The sequence below is a fragment of the Agelaius tricolor genome, unplaced genomic scaffold, assembly GCF_023055355.1.
Source record: "Agelaius tricolor isolate 1412-34295 unplaced genomic scaffold, bAgeTri1.0.p SCAF_9, whole genome shotgun sequence".
NCBI lineage: Eukaryota > Metazoa > Chordata > Aves > Passeriformes > Icteridae > Agelaius > Agelaius tricolor.
In genome coordinates, this window is record NW_027269269.1 from 11,541,518 (window position 1) to 11,560,429 (window position 18,912).

Here is an 18,912-nt window from a genome sequence, read left to right on the forward strand (position 1 = left end):
ATAATTATTATTTTTACTTCAAGGCCTACAGTCACGAAACAGTTTGAAACACTTCCATGTAGATGGGAGGAAATGTCTGAAATAAAATTACTTAATTCTTCATGCTGGCGTTCCAGTCCTGAATCAACAGAGAACTTTGATTACTAAGTTAATTAACTTGATTAATTTGATTACCAGTTAATTAACTGGACATTTTTTCCTGGAAAGTGCTCTAGAATGCTTTTGAAGACATGCCCTTGAATTAATGCCGACAGATGAATTAGCCTCATTGCCTTTGATGGAAAATCAGGATTATGAGTAGAGTTGCTAGATACAATTTTTACAATTACCAGTAGAATGTAAGCATGTCATCACTCAGTTCAATCACTGTGTATTAAATTTCTGGGCTGTAAAACATGCCAGCTCATGCCGTGGAGGTCCCTTATTCCCCATTTTAGTGAGCAGAGCGTTGCTGCTGACTGTGCTTATTGCTAAGCAGTGAGGAGTCTGCTAGAATTGTAACTATGGGCAAAAGAACAGACTCAAAAAGATGGAAAAGAAAAACAAAATCATTTATCTTATAAAAATTCTGAATGATAGGTACAGGGCACCCAAAATTTTGATGCATTTCTATTAAAAAGAGGTCTTTTTTTCTCACAAAAGGAAGGAAAAGTGGCTGGTTTGGTTACACAAAATGAAAGAAAAATACTGATTTGCCATCTCAGGTTGTGTTTCTGTAAGGCAGTGTTGCACTGCATCTCTTCAGAAGCATATTTTCCATTGCCAATGGACTGAATATAGTTTCCTTAGTATGAAAAGTTGTTTATGGGAGACGTAGGGCACGCGGATGGATTTTCCTGAGCTATGTGGTGGAATATGAGTGACTGTGGTTTCCACACTCAAACACCACCTCTTCACTGTTAATCCCACTGCAGTAAATTACTGCAGCAGGCCACATTAACACTTCCCAGCTCCTGTCTCCCTGCTGTGTGAAAGCTGTTTGTCTATGATCTATGTGGCAAAATGCATTCTGGCTTGAGTTTTTGTGTTTGCTGCTGCTGGCTGGTTTTGAGAACGTTTACTGTCAAGCATGAAATTCGAAGATGACACAGGTTGTCTATCTTCTAATTTTGCAGAATGTCATGGTGTTTTTTACAGATTGCAGATTCTTTAAGTGAGCTGGAGGCCCTGATGGAAAGGATGAAGAGACTACAGGAAGATAAAGAGGATGAAGAAGCCTCTCAGGAGGAAATGGCAACTCGCTTTGAGAAGGAGAAGAAGGAGAGTCTGCTAGTAATTAGTGGAGGTATTTGGGCTTTTCCAATTCAATTTCATGTCTGCTTTTTCAGAAATAAATGCTTGAGGCTAGTTCAGTGACTGAAAATTTTTCTGTCCATTTCTTTATTCTGGCTCTTCATGTAGGAGGTGTGTAGTAAGGGTGGTCTTACCTTTTGCTTCATCATCTTAGGATTTCTTGATTGGCAAATATCATCCTTTTTACTACTTGAATTTAGCTTTTGTATATTAAGGGGAAAAAAGGCCTGTAGGCTTCCTTAAAAAGCAGGGTGTACTTTTTTCTTTCTTTTTATGTTCCGTATAATAAAAATAATTCATTTACTAATTATAATTAATAAATTAGTAATAAATATTCAGTAATGTTTCATAGTGTAGGTTCTGTGGAGCTTAGAACTTCAATGGCACTCATAAGTAGCTTTCAGATATGGCATTAAGTTTAGGAATTAGACAATGAGACTCAACTACTTTACCATTTACTGCCCACCTGGAAAGGACATTACCAATTTGCTGCTCTGAGTGATCATACTGCTGTGCTGTTCCACCGCCTATCTTGTGATAGAGATTGATAGCATTTTTTTATTCTCAAATGATTTTCCAAATTTTGAGCTGAAACCTTCTTTTCCCATATTCTTCATATGCTCTGGAGGCCTTCATCTCTAACAAACTACTGAATGCAGGCTGCTTCATACAGACAGAAAGGTGTTTTTTCCCCCCAAGAAAGTGTTGGAAGAAAGATTATTAAGACAATCAGAATCTCTAGCTATTTCCTCATAGTAGAAGCTACTTGAAGATGATTGCTTTTGTCTTTTTAAAAAGTGACCACTAAAATGCTTCATTTTACTGCACTGTTCTTAGTGAATTTAGGTCTCCACAGCTTCAGACCAAACGTGTTTGAAAGAATCAATGGGTTTGTGCAAAGAGCTGAAAGGGAGGAAGAATGTACTGAGGATCAGCAGAGAGATTGTTCTGTGGCTCTCCAGGAACATGGAAAAGTCTGTGAAAGAAGATACATCCAGCAACATCAAGCTGGATTTTTTGAAATGGACATAGTAAATTCTTGCTGTAGTTTCCTTTGGTCAGGTAGTATTAGCAGTGCAGTTAAATGGACACTCATTGCAGTTTCATTATCAAATCAGGACTTCCATGAGTCTGTGCAACTTCAGGTGTTTAAGGAAAAGGGGTCATTCAAGACAGAAGTGGGTTTTGAGTAGGATTGCTGATTTCTTTCCTCTTTACCATTTGCTGATTTCAGGAGGAGTCTGTGTGTGTTGGACCTTTACCCTTTCATGAAATCCAGTTCTTGTCAGGGCAGAGGAGTGTATGTGTACAGGTTTTTTTATTCTTTGCTGAGAATTTACTGTAGCAGATGTTGTCCAAGCTTCTTCCTACACGGTTATGTTTTGATTGTTTAATGAGGCAAAGAGGAGATAAAGCACTTCTGCAATTCTTAGATTAACAGACTTTTCAAGGTGCTAACAGTGGACATATGGCAACTGTTCTACCAATGCATGTGGAAGCAAGCCATGATTTTAACATCAGGGTCAAATGCAGTCAGCTATGCAGTAGTCAACTTCTGCAGAGGTAGTTACATAATCAAGCCACCTGTTTATTCGGGAGGGAAAGACTGACTCCTGATAGAGAACCTGCGTGTGCTTAGTGATATGTTTTGGAGCTCTTTGAATATGCTTAGTTACTACAGCTTCTGGCAGAATTTCACCCTGATGTGCTGTAGAGCTCTTTGCTTTCATATAGTCTTCAGCTGATATTTACCAGTGGAGTGTTGTGTTGCTGTCTGGTGCTCATACTCCAGCTTACAGACAGAGCCAGTGTGATTCCTGACACAAAGGCTAATCAGTACAACAATCCTGCTGTCAAGGATCCATTGTTTTGTTTCTTATGCTAACATAGTGACTTTGCTAATGATGTTCATCTTCCTGACTTAAGATAATTAGCCTCCCTCAGAAGTCAACAGAGAGAAAAGGAAACCTCCAGACAGAAGTATAGCCCATCTCTTCTCTTTTTGTAGAAGTACATTAAATGTCTGGTATAGGCTGACATTTAATGGGCTCAATGAAAGTAATGTATCCAATATAAGCATATGAGGATTGAAATGTTTCTTTCCTTTGTATCACTCTTCTCCTTTGCATAACTTCTAAAGCTGTCCTCTAGTCCTGTAGTAGAGTGGTAGTTGGAAGTCAGCATTAACTCATGTTCTTGCCTAAAGCAAAGCATTTTGCTGTTTTATTCCCAGCATTTGATGATGAAATAGTTTCTACAGATGTCTCCCGTTATGTTGAAGATCCTGGGTTTGGGTACAAAGACTTTGCAAGGCGAGGAGAAGACCATCTGCCTACATTCAGAGCTCAGGTACTATCTCTTAAAAGCACATTCAACTCAAAGAATGTTTATATATCTCCCTACAGAGCATAAAGTGATTATAGTGGTGTATGTTGGTTGCATGCTCCTTTTCTTGTCCTGGTTCATTAAGTAACTCACAACCTTGCATAAATCTCCCTGAGATGGAGTCTTTCACTATTTGTCAATCTCTAGCAAGGCAGTACTTGGCTTTCCACCTTACTTCAGTTATTACCAGTATTATTGTTTGAAAACTGTAAAACATATCTGAAATAAAAGGGAAAGGTAGAAAAGCAAGAATTTCTCTCCCATCCCTTCAGATGTTTTAGAAAAAAATCCACTGGAGCAACTCTTTATTCCTGTCACTTTACCAAGTACTCTCTTTCCAGTGGCTTTCAATACCTGGATACACACAGGTCTGTGAGAGTGATTTGGGGAGTATTGTTCTCATATGTGCACCAAATCTCTGGACTTGGAATGCTATGAAAGAAAAGGAATTCTGAAATATGATTACTGAAGTTTTTACAGTATTTTAATACGTATTTCTCAGTGCTGTTGGAAGAACAGAATATACATTTTATGTGTAGATTGTCTTATATACTGACATCCTTTGCCATGACCAGAATCATGAGGTTCATATTATATATAACAGGAGGGACATTCTTGGTTCTGTTCTATCTTACAAAGCACATTCATAAGCAGTCTAGAAGTAATTGGAAACCAATGGAAGGAATCTTCAACCAAATCAGAGAACTTCAATTAAAATGACAGTGGGTGCAGGAAAACTCCATGGTCAGAAGATGTATCTGAGACTTTAAAATAAAGAATCCACGATCACTCTCAGGAAATGTATTTAGCTTTATAGCAGTCTCTGCTGAACTGGATAATTTATTCTGTGGTCTTTATATGAGCCTGAAGTAGGTTATTACTGCCAAAAAGAATAAGGCATAGTCAGTGCCTATATATCAGACAATCTGCCTAACTACTTAAGAAGCAGCAGGCTCCCTTGGAAAAAAGCTCCAAAGAAGCTGAAATTGGAACTGAAACATTTCTGCTCTTAAATAAACAGGACAGCTTCTGGCTTACATTCAAAGGAGTCACCTTGACAATTTAACTTTATTATGTCCTACTCTTAGCAGCTGGATGTATATACCCACAGCCTCCCAAATTTTCTGCTATTAATGATATCTTAAATTTTAAATTTTAAGCATCCCAGACACCTGCAATAAGTCCTATCCTTACTCTGAAAAACCAAAATTGTCTTTGTCTCTATGGTTTTTAATTTATTAACAGACAAAAGTTATTCTAAACACAGCAGAATGTCTTTAAGCTTGTTTTTGGGTGGGAGGTTTCACTGATAATAGGGATCAATTGCTATTAGTCAACAGCACTTTCTCCTCTCTGGGCCTTCTGACTCTCAGAGGCTTTTGTGATGTCCTGGACACCTCTCCAGGGCTGTATGGGTATGGCATATTTCTCACAAGCCTTATAGTCTTTTGTGCTGGCAGCCAGAGGCCAAATGTGATAGTGTGACATGTTTTAGATGTTTTATTGATGCCTCCAGGAGACAACGGAGCACTATTCTGCTCTTCCCTGCTGTCCTACTCTGGGGACAGGACAGTGGACATGCTTCAAGGTCCAGGTGAGGACCCTGGCCTGGCAGTACCTTTGGAAAACAGCCAGCAACAGGAAGGACATGGAGATGATGCCCTCAGTTGTAAAGACGCCATCAGTGATGGGATGATAGAGCACTCGACAAGGATGTGGGCACACTCTCACTTCCCGTGTGACGGCTGTGCGGAGCGCCCTTGCTCCCTGCTCTGGAGCAGGATGGTTCTTCCTGCTGTGCCACCACTCTGCAAAGATTCCCCATTCCTCATATAAGCAGGCAGGCTTTTATCTTGCAATCCAGGTGGTTGTCTAAGACCAAAGCAGCCTGGATTTTATCAGTTTTTTAGGGATGGTTCAGTACTTTACCCAATGATTGTGCATCCTCACTGGAAGTAGGCTCCATCTCTGTTTGGAGCTAAGCACCAAAGCCTCCAAGAGGAGCAAGTTTTTAAACTTAAAAGCCAATCCCACATGGAATGATACTGGTCAGAGTGAAAAAGCAGAAGAAGATTCCCTAAGCACTTCAGGAGAAGCTTGGGATTTTTTCACCTGTAGGCTAATGATATCCAGGATTGGGGAGTCACAATGTGATATTCATTGCCAAGAATTCTGGGTAAATGGAGCAGGTGATGTGGATGAAGGATTCAAAATGCAAACTTTTGGAAGAGAATAAAGTCATAACTATCAGACAACAAAAACTGTTGAGTTGTAGAGAAGATGACATAAGGAATTAACTTCATTTGTGCCTTTATATATTTTCTTCTCTTCCTGCAGGACTATACTTGGGAAAATCATGGCTTTTCCCTTGTAAACAGGCTTTATTCTGATATTGGGCATCTCCTGGATGAAAAGTTTCGGATGGTGTATAACCTCACATATAACACTATGGCAACACATGAAGATGTTGATACAACTACACTAAGAAGAGCTTTATTTAACTATGTCCACTGTATGTATGGAATCAGGTATGGACAAAAATTCCCTGGCTTAGGAATACATGGTAAAACTATGTAAACAGAAAAATAAACCATGTGTAAAGCATCATTTTAGGTTGGGTGTTTAAAGTGGAAATGGTACCTCTGTCTGGAAGTTAGAGTGGTTTTGCTGACATATCAGTATAATTTCTCCTTCCAGTGCAGAAAATTAGTCAGGATGGAAATTTTTACAGAAATGTCTTCTCTGAAGCCAGCCTGTATCCTTCATTTAGGAAAAACAACATCCCTAAGCAAGTTCACAGACAACACCCAGTTGGGGAGGAGTGTTGCTTTGCTGGAAGGAGCTAGGAAGGCCCTACAGAGGGCCCTGGATAAAGGCCCTACAGAGGGTTCTGGATAAAGGCCCTACAGAGGGCTCTGGATAGGCTGGATCAGTGAGCCAAGGGCAATTGTATGAGGTTCAGTGATGCCAAGTGCTGAGTCCTGCACGTGGGTCACAACAACCCCAGGCAGCACTACAGCTGGGGGCAGTGGCTGGGAAACTGCTCAGTGCTGCTGGGGGTGCTGGGCAACAGCAGCTGAACATGATCCAGGGTGTGCCCAGGTGGCCAAGAAGGCCAGTGGCATCGTGGCCTGGATCAGCCAGGGTGTGGCCAGCAGGATGAGGGCAGGGATTGTTCCCCTGTACTCAGCACTGGTGAGGCCACAGCTCCAATCCTGTGCTCAGCTTTGGGTCCCTCAATACAGGAAGGACATTGAGGAGCTGGAGCGTGTCCAGAGAGGGCAGTGGTGCTGGGGAAGGGTCTGGAGCACAAGTCCTAAGAGGAACAGCGGAGGGAGCTGGAGGTCTTTAGTCTGGAGGCTCAGGGGGCACCTTATCACTGTCTACAACAACGTGAGAGGAGACTGTAGCCAGGTGGGAGTCAGCTCTTCTCCCAAGTAACAAGTGACAGGATGAGAACAAATGGCTTCAAGTAGCTCATGGCGAGGTTTAGTTTGGATATTAGGGAAAATTTTTTCAAAGAAAGATTTGAAAATCATTTGAACAGCCCACAGAAGTGGGAGAAAAAATATCCCTGGAAGTGTTCATAAAATGGTGGATACGGCATGTGGTTTAATGGTGAACATGGTGGGTTAACCATTGGATTTGATGATGTTAAAGGTCTTTTCCAGCCTTAAAATTCCATGATCCTACTAAGCCTTTAAGATCCTCTCTTAACACATGGGTTTTGGTCATGTATGATAAATGTTCCAGTTCCTTAAGAACACGATGCTGCAAAAGACAGTGCTTTTAGAAAGTTACCTCAAGCAGAACGATTGCTTGTGTTGCGTAGGTATGATGACTACGATTATGGAGAAGTGAATCAGCTACTTGAACGCAGCCTGAAGGTTTACATAAAGACAGTGACCTGCTACCCAGAGAGAACCACCAAGCGCATGTACGACAGCTACTGGCGCCAGTTCAAGCACTCAGAGAAGGTATGTGCTCCAAAGCCAAAGAGACCCCTGTGCTGTTTGAAAATTAAAATATGAGGACACCTAAAACGGCAGCATCTGTCACATGAACTGTTTGAAATCAGAGAAAAACAAATGAGAATCATTCCTTGAGTGTTAGATACCAGTTTGACAAAAATACTTCTTAGTGTGCTGGAGATAATTTTTATTGTTATTATTTTGAGTCACTTCTCCATAAAATTAAATGGACAACTGTAAAAGAAAAGATGCTTCACTTTTAGAAAGTTTTAAAGATAAACTTGAGAATGCAGAAGTGGTCAACTATGTCAATACTTGGGATTTGGAGATCAAGAAATACCTAAATATATATATATGCATACTTTATGGTGTTTTTCAGCACTAAAAATGTCAACATGCTTTCAGATATCATATTAAATGCTTCCTGAGAAGGGTTCAGTGCATGAGTCCCATGAGTCCCTGCTAGCCTATCTGGTATGGAAACTGTTCCCTATTCTGTTCTTCTGTATAACGGTCACAGGTAGTAGTAAAGATAACCAAATATAATTTAGAAAGAACTAATTCCATTAGGATACAAAAAAAGGTTTAAGGGTGGCTTCTTAGATGGAAGATTGCTTGAAGCACCAGTCCTGGGATGTTGTCCATATTGGCATCACTACACAGCTGTCTCTAGAGGAACTGTAGTCCTGCAGCAGGGCACAGAGAGAAATGACAAAGTTTTCTTGCAGCGATACTTTACTAAAGAATAGAATTTTCAGCCTGAATGAATAAACCATGTTGCATTCAGAGGTCAGCTAACTGGCTGATGTAATTTTTTACAGGTTCATGTCAATCTACTTCTGATGGAAGCTCGGATGCAAGCCGAACTTCTGTATGCCCTTCGTGCCATAACTCGTCACTTAACCTGAAGCACTCGCTGGCCAGGAGTACAGGGGCTTTTACTGAGTATGTAAAGACCTTTCAAAATATCTACACACCAGAAGCTGTTTGTGATGTAGCATCAGGTTATTCAATTCTCTAGTGTCAAAGTTTAGCCGTGCTTCTTGGCGGCTGTAATGTGCAATGATGTGTTTTATTTTCTTGATGCTTAACATTACTAATGATAACAAAAGTAACACTGAGGAGCGCTACTCTGCATTGTTTCCGGCTGGATTTCTGCACAGCGGTCAGGATCCTGGAACTGGTTTTATTGTATCCAATCCTAGCGCTTTGTTCTTTAGGCACTGAAGTGAAGTGCTTAGAGACTTCTTTTTCCAAGCAATCATTTTTCAGATGAGTGGAGTCCAGCAGAAGATCAGTTCTGCCTGTCCTGAGAACGTCCCACCACGTCGTGACTCGCGACAGAGACGCGCGGGCTGTGCTGCATCGAATTGCCCACTGGATTCTCCTGTGTGTCCCGGAGACTGCTGCCAGTCACTGTCTTACTACAGCAATTGGAGGTGATGCAAGATGTGGATGCAAACATCGAGCACACTTTAATGTGAAATTAATCTTGATAAATCCTACAGCATGCTACTGAAGTGCAAAATTCATTCATGCTTTGTCACGCCCCTTCGCAAGGAGAAGAGGCCTCACGATTTGCCATTTCAGCCACACTTACTGAGTTTCAATCATGCATAGTCTTGTTTTACTGACAGTCACCCTCAGTTGTCCTGACAATATCCATGCTCATCACGTGTTGCAATTTGTTTAGTTGGCACCTATAAAATTAATACACAGGCTGACCAAAAATAGGGTTGTGGGGTTTTTTGCACTCTCTTCTTTATCAATGTTTTAACTAAGGAAAGTAAAGGAAGGCTAGTATATCTATTCTTTCATATTGGATGTATAGAAATTATTTCCCATAACTTTTTCATAGCATGAAATTGTAATATTCAAAGTTTTAAAAGTTTCTATGCATTAGTGTGAGTGAACAAAAGCAAAGTGCAATATTTAAAAAGAAAGCAAGCGTTTTTCCCTGACATGCCACTGCTAAAGTGTCCTTCTTATATAGCCATAAAGAAATTTTAAAACCAAATTTCTTTATTGTCTAAGGCCTAGCAGTTTTGTTTTAGCTTTTACGGCTTAAGACAACCTGATACCGAGATGCCAAAGCATCCCCAAAACAAAGCATTTTTGGACAACCAGTAAGATTGGGGAAGGGAAGAAATAAGCTGCCAAAAATGTCACACTTTTGTGCTGTTTTCTGTTGCTTTTGACTAATTTCTTGAGAGCACAAAATGTTGATATTTATAGCTTTATTTTGTATTGCATTTAATGAACCAGTGAAGTGCCTAAAGAGATGCTTAAACTTACCCAGTAGAACACAAGTTAACTGCTTCAAATTTGTCTGTTGGTTTGGACGTTTTCATATTTCTTTTGAGGAGGGTGACCTTTATTTCTGTGGTATACATTCAAAACTAACTGGACAGGTTTATTTTTAATGTTCTGTTGGATTGTAGGACTAATGCAGGACTTTTTTTTTCATTGGTGATTGCAGAATAGTTAGAAAAAAAAATACTACCAGTCATATTTTGACACTTTCCATTTGCAAAACCATGGACCAGTACTCTACTAAAGTTAGTTTTCTCTTTTCTTCCTTTTCCTGATCCTTGCTTTGACTTTGCATGTTGTTTTTTCTGCTTTATCTGTCCGTTCCAGATTGGAAAGCCCAATGATTGTACACTTTTCTGCACTTTCAGACTGCAGACTCTGCATGTGAAAACCTTTTGAAGAAAAAAAATCAGTAATTTTTTTTTTTAAAGTGTCTTGTTGGCTATTTAGAAAACTACCCAACAGACAGCACTGGTCTGTCTGCTAGAGAGCATTGGGTAGAACATCAGATTTATTTATCTTGTATAGCTAATGGCAAAGATTTCTCAGAAATACTGAGATGCTCCTATGTGTGAACTTAGATTTGCTTTCTAAATTGTTATGATCCTTTTCCCCCCTCTTGTGATTTTAGTGGCCATACCTAATGGCTTCTGCTGAGAGAAGTTTTCATGCAATACTTCTGGTTTTTTTTCAAGTGATGGGAACTGTTCAGTACTACTTTAAATTTCTTTGCATTGAAAAGTCAAGTAGTCCTCAAGAAGCACAGTTGAGCTCTGGAAAGGAGGTGAAACTAGATTGGGGTAACTAATATGATGGCTTCTTTTCCCCTCAGAAATGCAAAGACTTCTGGAGTAGGTTGAGTTTTACATTTGGAAACATGAGTGCCTTTACTTCTTTCCTTATGAAATATACTTGCCAGCTCAAATGCCTTCATGAGCAAAGTACATGAGCAGATTTGAAATACAGAAACCATAAATGGATTGCTTCATAAAACTTGTAGTAAACCAGTGTTTTGTTTTGGTTTTTCTAAGTGCCATATCAAGTCCCATATGGCCTGCAAGACATTCCATCACAGGAAATGTCATTGTACAACTAGTTTGCTATTTCTTTTTTTTTTTTTCTTTAATATTACATGCAAACTTGAAACATCTGGAAATGTTTTCCACATGGCATTTTTTTGAAAGTATTGCATTTACAGTGCAACAATTTATAACCTAGTTTTTATACACAAATTTGGGATTTTTAATAGATGTTTGCTCAGAATAGGTGTTTAAAGTCAGACAACGCTGCCATACACTTTATGCGTGCTTTATGTTCACACTGTGCCAGCTTTTAATGTGCAAGTGTTCTTGGAATTTTTTTTGCATTTTTAAAGCATGCATGAATGTGAATCTTCACACTTTGTTCATTAGTATTTTTCTTAAGGGTACCATAATGATTGGAAGTGTAGATCCTCTCCCTCTGTGTTCCTTCATTGGAATTGGTAATTACCAGCATTTGTGTTAGTCCACAAAATCCCAGCAGTGACCAACATAAAAACAAAGTGTACAGTCTCCTGTCTGCTGAAGAGAAAGCCTGATAGGTACAAATTAACCAGCTAGCACAGGGAACACTGTGAGTAGGGAACAGAGCTTTTGAGCATGAACAGCTTCTTATCATTGCAGAGTCACTTAAAATGTGTGTTGCTGTAGAGTATGTCCTTGCTCTATTTTTTTTGGTAATGAAGAGAAGTGAAAAAGGTGCCAACTGGAGAAAGCATTTGCATTTCCCAGAACACTCTACCCACAGCTGAATTTCATGAGAGCATCATTAAACAAGAACAGAAATAATTGTTAAAACAGAAAAAATAATTTTAAATTTGGGTGCAGTTTGTGCAGATAGCTGCTACAGCCAGTGCTGTGGTGTCCTGTGAGAATTTTGGTGAGCTGTGGATGGATTTATTTTCCTCAAAATATATCTTTTGTCCTAAAGCCTTCATTAAAATGAAAATCACAGAATCATAAAATCTGGAGTTGGAAGAGGCCCACAAGAGGCCCAGCTCCTGGCCCTGTGCAGGACAGGCCCAAGAGTCACACCATATGCTTGACAGCATTGTCCAAACACTTCTTGAACTCTGTCAGGCTTCTCTGGGGAGCCTGTTCCAGTGCCCAACCACCCTCTGGGGGAAGAAACTTTTCCTGATATCCAACCTGAACCTCCCCTGACACAGCTTCAGGCCATTCTCTCCAGTCCTGTCGCTGGTCACCAAAGAGATCAGTGCCAGCCCCTCCTCTTCCCTCTCAAAGAAGTTGTAAATGCAGTGAGGTCTCCCCTCAGTCTCCTCCAGGCTGAGCAGACCAAGTGCCCTCAGCCACTCCTCATGTGGCTTCCCCTCAAAGCCCTTCACATCCTTCTTGCCCTTCTTTGGATGCTCCCTAATAATTTCATATCTTGCATATTGTGGCACCCCAAGCAGCACACAGGACTCGAGGTGAGGCTGCCCCAGTGCAGAGCACAGTGGGACAATGCCCTCCCTTGTCCGACACCTTGATCCTTGGAAAGGATTTACTTCAGCTGTAAGAGTTAAAGAATTGCCACTATCAGCTCTTCCTATGTATTAAAAAAAAGCTTTAAGGACAGAAAAGTCAGTGCTTGTAAACAATTACAAATGTAAGTATAAATTTAGAACAGATCAGAAGAGAACAAAAAGGAAAACATTTTGTTGCTCTATTACATGAGTGCAGAAAGTCAAAGCACCAGATTCTTCAAGTGTATTTTTGTTTGTAGTGCTACTGATATTTTCATGGCATTTGAAAAAACCAGCTAGCTGCCTAAATTTCAATGGGGATTTAAGCACACAGGCAATTCAGCAAAATCCTAGAAGATGCCCACTTGAATGTTTGAGTCAGATTTTTAAAGAAACTGAATCACCTAAATAAAATAGAATAAAATTAATTTCCATAGAGACTAAAGGAATAATATGCACCAGATCCATGTGATTCACAGTGATTGTTAAAGAAATGAGTTGTTTTGGGGACCTAATGTAGACTTAGAGAAATCTCTCCTAAAGCAGTTAAACTGTAAGCCACTGCTCTTGCAGGACAGGTTCTCAATGTTTCTCATGCATGTGTGTTTTCCATGAACATAGGCATACATTTCAGGCTCATGATCCAGAATTTGGACTCCCTTTAGAAGAGCTGGGTTGTTTAGGCTCTAGTTGCAGAAAACATTCATTGGTGGTAGTAAGTGGATAGCATGTGCCTGAACCAAAAATTTTTGGATCAAAAGAAATACCCCAAATCTTGATCTCAAGTGATGTTCTTTCAGTTACTTTCTGTAGATGTTTGGATCCTTCTCCCATAAATAAGGGGTGATGTTGCACAAAACAAAGGAAGAGGGAGCGGATTTGTTGTAAATGAACTTTGCCAGAGCAGATCTGACTATAAAGCTGTAAGATTTAGTTGCTGTTAGCAGTCATTCCAAGAGCTGGACAAAATGTCAGTTTTCATTACCAGAACTTCAGGTTTACTGTTCCTCATGTCCTCCAGCACTATGTTTGTCTGAAAAGATGCATCCACCAGCTGTCCTGTATTTGGGAATTGTAAGCAAAACATTTTATCTCCAAATGAAAATTAATATAGTATTTCATACCTACTGCATAGATTACAGGTGTGAGAGATGGAGAGAGCACAGTAGTATGAGGAAACTTCAGGAGCATCTTGATCAGTGTTAATTTATTCCTTAGAGCACATTTCCTGGCAGGTGGTCATGCTGCTGCTCCCCCAGTCTGCATCAGGTCTCTCTTGCAGATATTTAATCCTTTGCTGCTCATCAGGGGAAAAATTGTCATTTTCCAACCTGCCACCACCCCTGTCCTGCATCAAGTGCTTCCTGTCTTCCCAATTCCCAATCCCAGGCAGCCTCCCAGCTGCAGGGACAACTTCCCAGCCTTAACCTTGAAAACAAGGTTCCTCTGTCACTGCCTGTTGGTAAGGGCAGAGGCCCTTTCTCACATTTAGAAACACTTAATTGCCATAGTAGATTGTTTCTGGACAGGAAAATGCTAAATGTGGTTCAAAAGGATGAAACTCAGTATTTGCTTAGTAGTGTGTCAAAGAGTTACAGAGTCAAAGAGTGTGTCTGGAGTTACAGTAAAAATGCAGTGGATTCACTAAGGAAATTCTTTGGTGAAACGCCCCATGCTTGAGCTATCAGTTGTGCAGGTTTCTCAGAGGGACATCGAACAGGAAATTTGAGGTCCCTTTCTGCCAGGCAGGCTTACAGGGCCACCTGGCTGGCAGTCCCTTGGGTGCTTTGCAGCCAGGCAGACCCCATCCAGCCTCTGGAACAAGTGGGTTTGGGTTTTTCATTTATCTATAGGAAAAAATCCAAATGCATGTTGTGGAGCAGCTGCTGGAGACAGAGTTGGGTGTTCCTAGGGTACTGAGTATCATCAGGCTTGTGGAAAATAGAAACCTTGTTCCTGACAGTAGTTAGAGGTACTGGAGATGCCAATTGTTACAGTAACTGTGGGGAGCAAGCCAGTCTGTCGGCATTGGGAGACACAGACCACAGATGCTCCCAAGGGGACACGGCCGGCGCAGGAGGAATTGAGGGATTGGTCAGCTGAAGAAACTTCCCTGATGTGACTGAGATGTTCTTTTGTGTGCCTGTGCATAGGGGAGGTGGTGGAGGATGCCTCCTTCCACGGTGTCCAGAAGGCTTTTTTGGGAGCAGAGCTAGGACCCTTACCTTCCTCCAGAGATGGAGTAGGGGAAGGGAACCATTCTGCCCAAGAAAATCTTGCTGCTGTTGAATTGCATTTTCACATCCCCATGAGCCCTTTGAAGGGAGTTTTGAGGCAAAATGGGTCAATCACTAAGCATTGTGTCTCCAGCTGAGGAGTCTGGGGGGTAGCAACAGCAGCAGCTCCAAACACTGACAGTCAAAAACTGTGTCTCATTCCTCACTTCATGCTCATGTCGTGCCACCAGACCCAAACCTCTTCCCTCCAGCCCAGCTGCCATGTGCCCAGGTGGCTGCAGAAGCAGCCTGCTCATGGTGGTGGGTGATATGGCCACTTTTAGGGGGAAAATAGAAATATGTAGGCTACAACCCTTGGACTCTGTTAGGCAGTGCAGTCAGAGGTCTTTTCACGACTGTGACCAGAACTGGATATGAACTGTAGCTTAAAAAAATAGGAATTTTGCAAACTTGAAATCTCTGGATTTTACCCTTTTCTCCTTTTGCTGGAAAGCCACATGATGAATGTATATGCTTTACCTTTCTATCCGACATAACTGAAAATCAGACTGCCGACTCCTTGTTTTGTATTAGCCTTTTTTTTAAAAAAAAAAAAGGAAAGTTTGTGAGCAATATATGTAGCATGCTGTGAACGTCTGTTTTGATCTTTCTAGTTACTCTTTAATCCATCAGTATTAACACCAGTTCTTTTTTGTGTTCCCCTTGGTACTTCGTATGCAGTGTAAGCAGAAGCTGTGATCGGCTTTGCAGTCCTGTGCCATGTTACTGTAACTCCTTGATTTTTTAGGAAGCACCTGACTGTGGGCCACCCTGGGGCAGGTAGCGTGCCCGTACACGACTGCCACTTCTCTTGTACTATGTATAGTTCTAAGTAGAATAAGCTTTTTAACAGAATATTGATGCGGTTATTGATGAGTCACGCAGGCTGCAAGTGTCTGGTGTGTGAGAGTCTTTGTATTTATAGTTGTTGGGGTTTGGTTTTTTTTGTTTTGTTGTTTTGTTTTGTTTTTTTTTTTTTAATTCATAAAGTAGCAAACTTGATAAACATAGCCACTTTAAACTGCTCTTGCTAAACAGACCCTGCTGTAGATAAAATACCACTGTAGATACAGGGAGAAGCACCAGCCGACCTCTCTTGACTGTGGGAGCCAAGCCCCTCTCTGCACAAAGCACGAGCCACACAGCCACCTGTGTGTGACCACACGTAGACCCAAACACAGCCAAGGCTGGGGCCTGGTGTCTGTTCCAGCCCCCTGTGCCCCTAAGGCTGCTGCAGGCTGCCTCCCACACTCTGCTCACCAGTGCACGGGGCACGCACGAGCTTGCTGCATGAGAGGGATGGACAGGCCAGCTGCTGGACCACAAGCATGGTCGTGGCACTTCTGCAGCCAAAAAGCTTCCAAGCCTCTCTCGAGTGCAAAAATTAGCCCCTGATTTGCTGACTGCAGAGCCTGGCACATGGGGGTAAGAAGCAGCACTGGCTCCCTGTTGGCAGCCGTGGGTCTGAGCCCCCTTGGCTGGGGCAGCAGGCAGGGCAGCACCGTGCCCAGAGAGGGGCATTTCATTGCATCTCCCACCTCTGACCCTCTGGACAGGGGGTGAATTGTACCCAGCCCAACCCAGCTGCTGTCAGCTCCTGCCTCCCTGTGCTACGGCCGTGCGGGCGTTCGGGACGGAGGGTTAGGGACAGAGCTCTGATACTGTAGCTCCCTGCCACCACCAGGAAGGGAGGAAGTGCAGTAGCTCTGTGGGTCCCACAGTCCCTACAGCATCCTGTGGGCAGTGGCCTCCCAGGTCACCACCTGTCCTGAGCCCCCGGGATAGGCCACGGGCTCCACGCTTTCATGGCAGGCTTGCCTGCAAGGTGAGGCAGCTGCTAGGAGCTCACTGTGGGTTCCCACAGCAGCTTTTGTCATTTCTTTCCTGTTGTTGCTGGTTGGGTTTGTTGGTTTTTTTGCTTTTTTTTTTTTTTTTTTGAAAGGACAGACTGACCTAGTGGGATGGAATTTTTTGTGTGTGACTTTTGTTAGTTTTTAAGTTACCCGACTTGAATTTATCTGAACAGATGCAGAAGGAACTTTCTTTTTTTGTGAGTTAAGAGACAAAAATGCATTTTTAAACAAAGGAATCATGTATTAACATTTTAACAGCAATTCATAAATCTGCACTTTTTATGAGGTTTTGAAAAATCTATTTATAGGTACGGAACAATGGGGTTTGTTTAAAACTGTATCACATTTATACTTGCTGAAATTACTTTCATTGTTATCAGTAGGAATTTCATTGGTTAAATAAAATGGATAAAACCTGACTCCTGCTTGAGCCATCATTTGCCACATGCTGGGGAACACATCTCTAGAGCAGAACATCCTGTGTTTTGGGACAAATCCAGGCCTCAAAGTGTCCTTCCTCTCCATGCCTTTGTAGTGGGTTTTAATTTATGTATCATTCAGTACAGAGATTATTTAATCCCTCTTCCAGGGAGACCTGGGCAAACCCCAGGGCAGAAGTGGGTGAGAGCCATAAAAACAGGAAGGACAAGCAAAGGTGAGAGGAAATGTGTGCTGAGGGTGCTGGCTCAGGGCAGTGCCAAGCTTACCTGGCAGTCAAATTGTCCCCAAGTCCCCCAACCCTGCCCCCTGCCCCATCTATCCCCAGAGAAGGGTGACTTAGTGCTGAGGGATCACCAGGGAAGTTTGTCCTGGGGGAGATGATCACTTCCCTCAGAAAGACTAAACTAGTTAACACAAGCTGCAGACCTGGGATATTTCGGGTGTAACTTTGCCTCCAGCTGCAGGATGCACAGATCACAGTAAGATAAATACATGTATGTATATAAATATCTGCACATATACAAAGTGCTTATTTATTTGCCTTCAGTGGAAGTTCCAAAACTCTGAAAATATCTTTTGTCTTAGGTCCAGGTCCCTGGTACAGGTGGTGTGGCTGTCACCTCCAGTCACCAGAGCAGCTCGGGACTGGGAGGGGCACCATGTCACCAGCACATGGTGAAAAAGATAAAAATCTTGTAGCATTCCTCAAAGCCAAGGGCTGCTGTGGAATTCCTGCTTTAGCCCTTAGAAGTCCCAGAACATGGATGATCAGCAGGGCAGGGCAGTGCCACCCTCAAGTGAGCCTGCCCTGATTCTGGTCCCTGCTCACACCCTGTGTGGGGTGTGAGTGCTCAGATGGGGTACCCAGCACAGGAGAGAACAGGCCTGCTCCCCCACACCCCATCCTCACCTCTCCAGCTGGTTTCCCACTGGAAATTCAGAGCTAAAAACATTTGTGTGTTGGCGATTCCCCAAGACCTCCTTGCCCATCCTCCCAGGCCACCACTCTGCTGCCATCTATCCCCTGCCCCCTGTGCCCACTCTGGACACCACAGGGTGGTGGCAGACCAGGGACCGTGTCACAGGGATGCTCATATGCCCACACTGAGTGGCTGTGGGACAATCTCCCTGCAGCCCATGGTGACAGCTGTGGGATGTCCCTGGGACCTGGCAAAGGACCGTGGCTGAGATAAAGGTAGGCAGCCCTGCACGGGCAGCACATCCCTGGGGAGACACCTGGCTGGGCTGACCCCAAGCCTCAGCAGGTTCCTCCCTCCTCACGGAGCACAGGGGGACACCCTGGTGTGCCCCAAGGCCATCAGTCTGGAGTGTGGGCACCCCCAGCTCCCGGCTGGAGCCAAGAAGCCACGAGCATTCCAGGGTAGCCGGCAGAGTGGTGTGCCACTGCCCATGGAGACTGGCTGCCCACTCATGGCCCAAGCAAGCCCACAGCTGTAGGGCTGGATTTCCACTTCTGCTGGGGTCTCCTTTGCTTCTTCCCATCTCCTCATGCCATAGCATGGGGGAGAAATGGTGACCAGCCCCAGACCCCTGCACAGAGCCATCAGTGGATCTGCTCTCCCAAGTGTACATTAACTGAAGTGCACCCACCTGCACCACTTCATTTCTGCACTACACCCTTAATTAGACCAAATTTTATGCAATGTGGGGTCATGAAAACTCCCCCCAGAAGCTTTTAGTTGGATCATGATGGAGTTATCTGGTGAGGCACCTGGGCAGAGGACCAGAGGCTCTACAAACCCAAGCTGGAATTACATAGATTTTAAATAACATCATTCATCTTGCCAATGAGCTCACGTAAATATCATTGATTTTTTGTAAGCTTTTCAATATATAAGGAAGATGATCACTGC

The 18,912-nt window shown here is 42.6% G+C and overlaps 1 protein-coding gene across 2 annotated transcripts in view; it reads left to right on the forward strand.

Annotated features, from left to right (window-relative positions):
* Positions 1-17,016, forward strand: part of SESN3 (sestrin 3) — a 45,526-nt gene extending 28,510 nt beyond the window's left edge. For both annotated transcript variants that reach the window (XM_071432740.1, XM_071432741.1), the window contains exons 6-10: positions 1,138-1,285; positions 3,527-3,642; positions 6,016-6,206; positions 7,511-7,655; positions 8,471-17,016. In XM_071432740.1, the coding sequence (XP_071288841.1) occupies positions 1,138-1,285; positions 3,527-3,642; positions 6,016-6,206; positions 7,511-7,655; positions 8,471-8,557 (687 nt within the window). In that variant the 3' untranslated portion in view covers positions 8,558-17,016. The remainder of the gene's footprint in view (positions 1-1,137; positions 1,286-3,526; positions 3,643-6,015; positions 6,207-7,510; positions 7,656-8,470) is intronic.
* The last annotated feature ends 1,896 nt before the right edge of the window (positions 17,017-18,912 follow it).